General features: G+C 45.1%; 1 protein-coding gene across 3 annotated transcripts in view; it reads left to right on the forward strand.

Moving 5' to 3' along the window:
- Positions 1–10,231, forward strand: part of KAT14 (lysine acetyltransferase 14) — a 65,636-nt gene that overhangs the window by 29,088 nt on the left and 26,317 nt on the right. For all 3 annotated transcript variants that reach the window (XM_060284103.2, XM_030872426.3, XM_060284102.2), the window contains exons 7-9: positions 5,317–5,453; positions 6,358–6,533; positions 8,315–8,505. In XM_060284103.2, the coding sequence (XP_060140086.1) occupies positions 5,317–5,453; positions 6,358–6,533; positions 8,315–8,505 (504 nt within the window). The remainder of the gene's footprint in view (positions 1–5,316; positions 5,454–6,357; positions 6,534–8,314; positions 8,506–10,231) is intronic.

Below are 10,231 nucleotides of genomic sequence, written 5' to 3' on the forward strand. Positions count from 1 at the left end.
AATTTTAGTATCACTTTAATGCAGTTACATAGGGGAGCAGCCGTAAATGCATTTGTTCAATCCATTCTCTTTCTTGTCTTCTGATCAGTATATTCATAGCTATAACTGTCTCTATGATATTTTAGCCATGACTCATGACCTTTGAAATGATGTGATTTTTTTATCCAGTCAGTACTTTGTGTTTCGTAATTTTTCTCAGCATTTCCTCTTTAACCCAAGAGTTATTTAGTGGTAAATAGCTCATAGTTTTCTTAGATACATGAGAATTTTTACAGTATCTTTTAGTAATTGATTTAATTTCTAGTCAAATTATATTTAATTTCTAGTCAAATTATCTAGTCAAATTAAATTTCTAGTCAAATTATATTATGTCTAGTCAAAGAAAATAGTCTATTTGATGTTGAATCTTTTCTATAAAGAAAATTGTATGTTCTGTTTTTATTCTTTTTATAGGTCCTAACTTAAGACATGTATTGATTTTTCTCTATTAATTTTTTAATATGATCATGTGCTCTTCACCCTGCAAACAAAAAAATGCCTTTGCGTGCTCTCCTTTGCCTTTTTTCTTTTGTGTTGCTTGTTTAGGTACCAGTAAATCTCACTAAAGTATTCACTCAGTCTCACTTCCCATTGCTTCTTCTGGGTTAACTTCTTGCTAGAGTACTTCCTCTGATAGTTCTTTAAAATACAGTCTTTTTGAGGTTATTTTTTTTTTTTTTTTTTTTTTTTTGCTGTACGCGGGCCTCTCACTGTTGTGGCCTCTTCCGTTGTGGAGCACAGGCTCCGGACATGCAGGCTCAGCAGCCATGGCTCACGGGCCTAGCCGCTCTGCAGCATGTGGGATCTTCCTGGACCGGGGCACGAACCCGTGTCCCCTGCATCGGCAGGCGGACTCTCAACCACTGCGCCACCAGGGAAGCCCTGAGGTTAATTTTTAAACCAGTATGCCTCAGAAGATCTTCACTTCATTCTTGCATTTAAATGCTAACATAGTTGGATATAAAATTGTCATTTTTTCTTTTAACGTTTTAGCATTATTACTCCATCATCGTCTTGCTGTAGTGTCGTTCCTGGAGCCACAATGTCAGGCTTACTCTTGTTTCTTTGTAGGTGGCCTCCTTTTTTATTGTCCCATGTCCTGGTAGCTTTCCGATTTTTCCCTTTGTTTTTGATCTTGACTTGTGTTCATGCGTTTCCAGTGTTTTTTGCTCTCATTTATCTTGCTTGGCACCTCTTCTTTTTCAGTTACACGTGTCTGACATGCTTCTTGGCGTTTATCCTCCTTATTCTATGAGCTCCTTGGGACTGTGGTTTTGGTTTGGTGTCTCATTAACTTGAGGAAATTCTCAGTTGTTATTGCTTCAGGTGTTTCTTCTGTTTCTTTTTCCTCCTTCTGCTATTCCCATTATGCATATATTACACCTTTTGTAGTTGTACCACAGTTTTTGGATATTCTGTTCCGTTCTGTCTTTCTTCCCTTTGCTTTTCAGTTTTGGCAGCTTTTCTGTTGACATGTCCTCAAGTTCAGGAAGTCTTTCCTCAGCCACGTCCGGTCTCCCAGTGAGCCCATCAAAGCCGTTCTTCATTTCTGCTACAGTGGTTTTAATCTTAACATTTCTTTTTTATTCTTTCTTAGAAATTCCATCTCTGCTTAGATTACCCATCTGTTCTTTCATGACCTCTACTTTGTTCATTAGAGCCCTTAACGTGCTAATCATAGTTATTCCCAGTTCAGTAATTCCAGCATCTCTGCCATATCTGAGTCTGGTTCTGATGCTTCTGTCTCTTCAAACTGTGTTTTTGCCTTTTAGCTTGCCTTGTAATTGACAGCCAAGGATGGTGTCCTGGGTACAAGGCACTGTGGGAATAGGCCATTAGTGATGTGGTGGGGAGGTGTTCTACAGTCCTCGGATTGGTCCTCAGTCTCTAAGTGAGCGTGTGCCCCTGGGCTGAGACTCCACAAGGGCTTCTCAGTTTTCCTCCCCCGTTAGGTGGGACAGGGTGGCTAGAGGGGGCAGGGGCTGGCTATTCCCTTCCCTCAGGTAGGTTAGGCTCTGGCAGAATAGTTTCGCCCGAGGGCAGCCTTGTTAAGGAGCACAGATACCCTGACAGTTCAAAATGAGCTACTGCCAATGGCAGCAGGAGGGTATTTTTCTTTGATCTTCACAGTGAGCACCTGGTAGAGCCTCCTAGAGGTAAAACTCACGCAAGTGCGGGGTCTCCCTGGTCTCTGTTCTCTCAGACTTGTCCCCGCTGAGCCTCCAGCAGTTCATCGATTGCAGGTAAGGTTTTCCCCTCCCGGCACTGCTTCCCGAGGCTTCTTACTCCAGTAGGTTGTGAACCTCTGTATCCACTTGTCTGTCTCCAGTCTGTGAGGCAACGGTTTGCCCTGTGACCTTACTTCTCTGATGGGTCGGAGAAGAGTTGATTTGCAGCTTGTGCAGCCTTTTCCTTGTTATGGCGGAGTGAGGACTTCCGAGCTCCTTACATGCAGGACTGGAACCCGAAGGGGAACTCATGCTTCTTTATTTTGGGAAATTCCTCATCATGCTCTTTAAATACATTCCTCCTTTATTTTTTTCCTCCCCTTCTGGACTCCTAATATGAATGTTGACGCCATTACTTCTTTATCTCTTCATTTGGTTTTTTGAAGAGACCTATCCTTAACATTGTTTGTTGAGTGCTTACAGGCAGACCTCAGAGATGTTTCGGGTTCAGTTCCAGACCACTTCATTAAAGCAAATATTGCAACAGAGAGAGTCACGTGAATATTTTGGTTTCCCAATGCATGTAAAAGTTATGTTTAGTCTAACAAGTGTGTAATAGTATTATCTCTAAAAATCCAGTATATATCCCTTAATTAAAAGATCCTGTATTCCTGGGGCTCCCCTGGAGGTGCAGTGGTCAAGAATCTGCCTGCCAATGCAGGGGACATGGGTTCAAGCCGTGGTGCAGGGCTAAGCCTGTGCGCCACAACAACTGAAGCCCGTGTGCCTAGAGCCCGTGCTCTGCAAGAAGAGAAGCCACCGCAGTGAGAAGCCTGCGCACCGCAACAAAGAGTAACCCCTGCTTGCCACAAATAGAGAAAAGCCTTCATGCCGCAACGAAGACCCAATGCAGCCAAAAATAAAAATAAATGAAAGAAATATATTTATTCTTTTTTTAAAAAGATACTTTATTCCTAAAAAATACTAACCATCATGTGAGCCTTCAGTGAATTGTAATCTTTTTGCTGGTGGAGAGTCTTGCCTTGATGTTGATGGCTGTGGACTGATCATAGTGACTGTGGCAGTTTCTTAAAATCAGTCAACAGTGAAGTCTGCCTTATTGATTGACCCTTCCTTTCATGAACAATTTCTCTGTAGCATGAAGTGCTGTTGGATAGCATTTTATCCACAGTTAGAACTTCTTTCAAAATTGGAGTCAGTCGTCTTAAACCCTGCAGCTGCTGCTTTGTCAACTAAGTTGCAATATTCTAAGTCCTTTGTTGTCATTTCAACAGTTTTCACAGCACCTTCACCAGGAGTAGATTCTAGAGTAGTGTTCCAGGCAGAAGCTGAGGATGTTTAAACTGGTGTGGAAGCAAGGGAGAGGAAAGGGGTGGGGACTGTGTGCATCCAGGTCTTTCATAGACCTCACCTTCCCATTTAACCTGATGCTGTTTCATGGGCTCAGGGGCTGCTGTAATCTCTGCTGCATTACAAACCAGCCCCAAACTTAGTGGCTTAAAACAGTAACTATTGGGCTTCCCTGGTGGCGCAGTGGTTGGGAGTCCGCCTGCCGATGCAGGGGACACGGGTTCGTGCCCCGGTCCGGGAAGATCCCACATGCCGCAAAGCGGCTGGGCCCGTGAGCCATGGCTGCTGAGCCTGCGCGTCCGGAGCCTGTGCTCCGCAACGGGAGAGGCCACAACAGTGAGAGGCCCGTGTACCACACACACACAAAAAACAGTAACTATTTAATTCTTCTTCTGAGTCTGTGGGTTGACTGGCTCAGCTGGGTGTTCTTCTCCTTCATGTGCTGAAGGAAGGGGCACCCTGTGGCTCCACTCAGCTGGGAGCTGGGTCCTCCAGAGCCTGTCTCCGTGTGGCCGCCAGCCCTTCAGTGGTTGCGCCTGGGCACCGTGGCAGCTGGGCTCGAGGAGGGAGGAAGTGGAAGCCGCCGGCTCCCTTATGGCCTGGGCTCAGAAGTCCCAGAATGTTACTTTATGCCATGTTCTGACTGGTCCAGCCTGTCCCAGGCTCGCCAGATTCCAGGGGAGGGGACATTGGCTCCGCCTTTCCATATGGGGAGACACTTGTACCTTCAGGCACAGGAGGAAGCATTGGGCCATATTTGGAAACTGTATACCACAACTTTGAATTTCACTTTGAAATGCAAAGTCCTGGAAGAATTTCAGAGTTGGCCTTTGAAAGTTTTGGTGTCCGGTTTGGGAAAGTAATCAGAGCAAATTATTAAGGAAAGAATTCTTGCTCTTCTTCCAACAAAGTTATTTTCTATGCTAAGAGCAAGCTGTTTCTACAAAAACAACTCAGGTTTCTAAACTTCATCCAACCCTTGGCAAACCACTTTATAAATGTGCCTTTTAATCTTTCCATCTGAGCTCTTTGCTATAAAACCCTAATTTTCATGTTCTGTTACGACATGACCGAGGGCCCTGGAGCAGCAGTGTCTGGAGAGCAGACATATGCATCCCTTCTGTGGGGACATCCTCTGGAGGAGCAGGACTGCGTCCCCCTTGACCCCCTGGTCGGGCCTCTCCGCTCATGCTGTGTTTTAGGGATGATAATCTGCATCAGTCCTACTTTTGTCAGATTTACTTGGTACAGACATATTGTAATAGATCCACATACAGATGCAGCAGTGATTGAGCCCCACGCCCTGTGATAACAGAGACCACTCATGAGACAGGAAGCCTGTGTGTGTTACCCCTCCCCCCTGATGCTTGGACTGCTGAATATTTGATGAGTGGATTGACTGTGCCTTTATAGACAACATGAAACCTGGAGAGGCTGTAAATCCAGGGATCAATTCTGCATTTCACCTGTCTAAATCTCTTTTAAAATCTTTACAAAACTTTAAAAATTCTTAAATTATTTTGCTTTTAAACTATTAAACCGGGATTAGTTTTTCATATCCATTTTTAGGTGAAGGTACCTGTGAAGTTTGTATTAAACCTTGAGCTTTCCAGTTAAATCCTGTGGAAAGACTTACTTTCTGACACATAAAAATGTTGTAAGTACTACTTATCTGTGGAAATTAAACCAATCCTTTGAGTAATTTTATTTTTATATAACTAACATGTCTTTCTCATAGACTGCCTTGCCATCCAGGAAAGGATTTCGGCACCAGACCACGAAGTTTTTGTACCGTTTGGTGGGGTCGGAAGATATGGCTGTGGACCAGAGCATTGTCAGCCCTTACACTTCTCGGATCCTAAAGCCTTACATCAGGTATACAGAGAAGAGCTGGGATGTCGAGTGTGTCGCGGGGAGTAATGTTTGTGGTTTTCAAGCTCTGTTCCCCCATTGGAGCGAATAAAGACCAAGACCTGTGAGCTGGCATCAGCAAGGACCGAGTCTGTGCTCTGTGTCCAGTCTCATCCTTGGCTTGTTTCAACTGTACATTTTTGCAGAAAGGATGGTCCTTTGAAAGAAACATAAAAGGCAAGGATAAGTTAACTCTGTTAGATTTCATTATGATTATCATACTTATTGTTTTGTTTTAAATTTCAAAGTTGTATATATATTTAGTCTGTGAAATGAAAAAATGGGATGATGTCTCAGTCGGGCCTCTATATGGACTGCTGATGAGTTTCCTTGTGTAGGCAGCACCCTGGATGCCGAGCTGGCCGGAGAGGCCCCAGCACTGGGCTGTGCATGATTGATAGTTGTCTCTGCTGACCACGCTTGCTCTGCAGCCCCCAGTCATGCAGTCCTCCTGGCACAGCCCCGCCCTCCCGGGCAGACGCGGGGAAGCAGCACGCGAGCCTTCTCCAGCTCCTGGTCCCCAGCTGTCCTGGCAGGGTTGGGCCTTCCTCTCCTGGGCTCTGTCCTGTGTCCCAGCACTCAGAGCATTGAATTAGGTTGCTGTTTCTGTTTCCCCATTCTGTTCATCAAGGCTTACCAGCACTAGCAGAGTTCCTGGCAGGTACTGAGGGGTTGGGTCTGACGAATATTGATAGAATGAATTTTAAATTTCATACCAGAAATGTAGCTGTTAAGTCAGCCGCCATATATAAAGTAGTGCAGACTAACTTAAAATTTCAAGCAGATCAAAAGAGTTTTGTGAATCAAATGGCTGGGAATAATGGGTATTTTTCTTGACTTCAGTTTGTTTATTTTCTGGGTTCTGGAGGCGTGATTATGAAACAAAGCCACCCAAACTGCAGCTGCTGTCCCAGATTCGTTCCCACCTGCACAGGAGTGACCCTCACTGGACGCCAGAGCCGGACGCACCTCTTGATTACTGCTATGTCCGGCCAAATCACATCCCGACGATAAACTCCATGTGTCAGGAGTTTTTCTGGCCTGGTATGTTCTCCCCTCCCGAACTAGGCAGATCCATTTTCTGTGTCATTCATTTTAGCAATTTTTAAAATTAGTGTATGTCGTGTGACCCCCAAAACCTTATATGATTTCATTCAGTTTGTTTCTACTAACTCAGAAATATTAAAATATAAACATCTCTTTCTTTCCTAAGGTCAAGAAGAAGCAAACAGTTAAAGTAATAAACAGTGTTTTTGTTTGTTCCTCTTCCCTGTTTGTCTCTGGTTCCAGAATAAATGATTCACCCTCTTTTGCTTCCACATGTGTCTAGATCCTAGGTAATGTCCATCAGTACCACACAGGCTGATAGCTTGGGCGTATTTGGACACTTGTGATTTTTGCGTAATAATTCTGTGTGCTTTGTTTATTTAGCTGGTCCTTTTGAGAGTGTTAGCACAGCCAAAAATTGTTTTTATTTATTTATTTTTGTTAATTTATTTCTGGCTGTGTTGGGTCTTCGTTGCCGCGTACGGGCTGCTCTTCATTGTGGTTTGTGGTTTGCGGGCTTCTCATTGCAGTGGCTTCTCTTGTTGCAGAGCACAGGCTCTAGGTGCATGGGCTTCAGTAGTTGTGGCTCGCGGGCTGTAGAGTGCAGGCTCAGTAGTTGTGGCACATGGTCTCAGTGGCATGTGGGATCTTCCCGGGCCAGGGCTCAGACCCGTGTTCCCTGCATTGACAGGCAGATTCTTAACCACTGCGCCACCAGAGAAGTCCCAAAAATTGTTTTTTAAAAAGCCAAATACCCCTTGGGCTTCCCTGGTGGCATAGTGGTTGAGAGCCCGCCTGCCGATGCAGGGGACATGGGTTCGTGCCCCGGTCCGGGAAGATCCCACATGCTGCGGAGCGGCTAGGCCCATGAGCCATGGCCGCTGAGCCTGCGCATCCGGAGCCTGTACTCTGCAACGGGAGAGGCCACAACAGTGAGAGGCCCGTGTACCACAAAAAAAAAAAAAAAAGCCAAATACCCCAACCACAGACTTTGAAAATAAGAATAAATCCAATGTGATTCGTAATTTTATCAGCCTTAACATATTGTCTCTGAAGCCATCGATCAAAGGAACACAGTTTCATTGCTAAATATAAACACGTTCTTTGTGGATCTATTCTACTGCACTGCTTTGGAATGTAAAGGAAATAATACGTGTCTTCTAGGAGCTGGATGAGATTTTGTCAGGATGTCACAGTGCACGTGGTGGGGGCTGGGATGGGGCTGAAAGGAGCATTCTGGGAGTGTCTGCTACTTCCTGCCCCTATACTGGGCGCCTTCCAAACGTTAAACATGGAGTTATGTTATATTTTACTCCTTTATTGTAAAATGTGGCATTTGTACTAAAGAGCTTGTCAATTGTCTGTGTACGGGCGGTCTCGGGATCTTTCCTCAGCCCCCTGGGATCTGGGTATCTCTCATCTTACCCAAGGCAGATACCGAGGCGGGGCGCTTAGGGATGCGCCAGCTGGCACTCACAGCCCCGGAGGCTGAGTGCAACACTAGGTGTGTCCAGTTCTGAGCTTGTGTGCTCTCTCCTACCCACCCTGTCCTGCTTCTCTTCTTTTAACATATGTACGTAGACCAGGCGATGCTAATTTTGATATTTTCTAAAATTCACTTTTTTATTTTTATGATCTGAATGTGTGGTGTCTATGGTAATGTCTCTGTCTCCAGTATGGGTGTTTTAGCGTGCAGATGCAGCTGAAAGCACAGACTGAGTGGCCTGTTGCTCACTAGCCCCCGAGCCCGGGCTGACCCTGCTGGCCTCTCTCTGTAGGTGTTGACCTGTCCGAGTGCCTGCAGTACCCGGACTTCAGTGTCGTCGTCCTCTATAAGAAAGTCATCATTGCCTTTGGCTTCATGGTCCCCGATGTGAAGTACAACGAAGCGTACATTTCATTTCTGTTTGTCCATCCTGAGTGGAGAAGAGCAGGGATTGCAACTTTCATGATTTATCATCTGATTCAGGTATGTTGTCTCTGCTCACTGTCTGCCCACCTGCCTCTGGGTTTCCTTGAAAGGCTTGGAGGAGGAGGAGGCCAGCGCCAGGCGACGCCAGTGAAGAGGAGCTGGTCTGTGTCGCTCACGAGGTTATTAACACCCAGAGAGAAGCCTTCACCCCCTAAAAGAGGGTCACTCCTCAGACCCAGGTTTCAAAGAAATCAGTGTGTGACCATGTGTAGTAAATGAAATGAGGAAAGTACCACAAGTGGGAGCCTAAAGCACTTGTACCGTCCGTATCGTAACTGCTGCTGCTCTTGGAATCACCACCGCGGTGACTCTGAGAAGTGGAAGTGAGAAGTGACTTTTAGTTCTTAAGTATTTTTAAACATTTTAGCCAGCCTGTCAGTCAGTGGTATGTGCATTCTGTTAATGCTGCTTGTTTTTAATTTACTGTTGCTGTGAACCTTCTAGGTAATTCATCCTTTGATATATCTGTATCACCTTTGAGGAAAATAGACCATATATTTATATACTAACACCAGAAAAACATGCAAGGATTTTTTTTTTCCCCAGAATTTATCTGGTAGCTTATTTAGAAACCATTGGGTATGGAGCATTGTGTGTCACATGGGAAAGATTCTTTTTAAATAGAAGATGGAGATGATTCAGTGTTGTTTTTTTTTTTCCAGTTTTTAATGAAACTTGCTCAGTAATTCCCAGATGTTGGTGAGAACCTTGAGAACCCTCTATCGAGGAATTGCATTCTCCTCTCCTCTCTTGGCAGTTAGTGTGAGGCTGTCTCCATTATCCCAACACACCCTGCCTTCACCCACCCTGTGCGCAGGGCCGACCTCCCCCTGTCCACCCTCTCCTGGTAGGATGGCCACGGGCTCCTGCCTCCTCCTTCACCAGCAAGGGCCAGTGGATAGGGCAGGGGTGATGTTCTGGTGGCACATCTGGTCCTTACTGAGGCTCCCTGGCTGGGAGGAGGAGTGTCCGTCTTTGTATGTGGGTGCCTGGCCCCCAGCCAGCCCATAAAACCCGGCCCAGACACAGTACCACCCAGACGGTCAGCTGTGCTCGGCGACGGGGCTGCTGGGATTGTGCCAACTTGCAGCGTAAAGAGGACTATCGTCCTTGGTGTGCTTGTCGTTCGTTCTTGTCCTAAAAATGCCTTTGGATGCAGAATGTGAGGGAAGCAGGGAAGAGAAGGTATCTGTCTGCCTTTGACCTGGGATTGTAAAATCTCAGGAACTCATCAAGTCCAGGATCTCAGTGCCTCCTCAGTAAAGAGCAAGTTCTGAATTTATGTGACTTTCGGGGTACTTTCTTCTGTGTAGCTAATTAAAGAATCTAAGAACTTGCCTAGACTTGACAGAGCACGCCATCATTCTTTTCCCCTAGGATTAGGCCCATGCTAAATGCAGAAACCTCAGTTCTGAGAAGTTTGGGAGTGATGAGAGAGTGTCTTTGGGATTCAGAATGTTTGTATAAGGTATTCAAGTTGTATAATTAAACAGAAGTCTTAATGTTTCATATCTGGCTACATAATTTAACATTTTCTAGAAGGTCTAGGCAGGGAATTTTTACGATTCCCTTGTAGGATGACATCTGGTTTTTAAAAGCAGAATGTCTCCTCTTGTCCTCTCTTTCTTCAAGATTGTTGTGATGTTGGTATTGATATGCTTGATGTATTTAAATGCAATTGAATATAAAACAATTGACAGTGAAAATATCCCTGTTGGCTCTT

This window comes from Globicephala melas, chromosome 15, assembly GCF_963455315.2.
Source record: "Globicephala melas chromosome 15, mGloMel1.2, whole genome shotgun sequence".
Taxonomy (NCBI): domain Eukaryota; kingdom Metazoa; phylum Chordata; class Mammalia; order Artiodactyla; family Delphinidae; genus Globicephala; species Globicephala melas.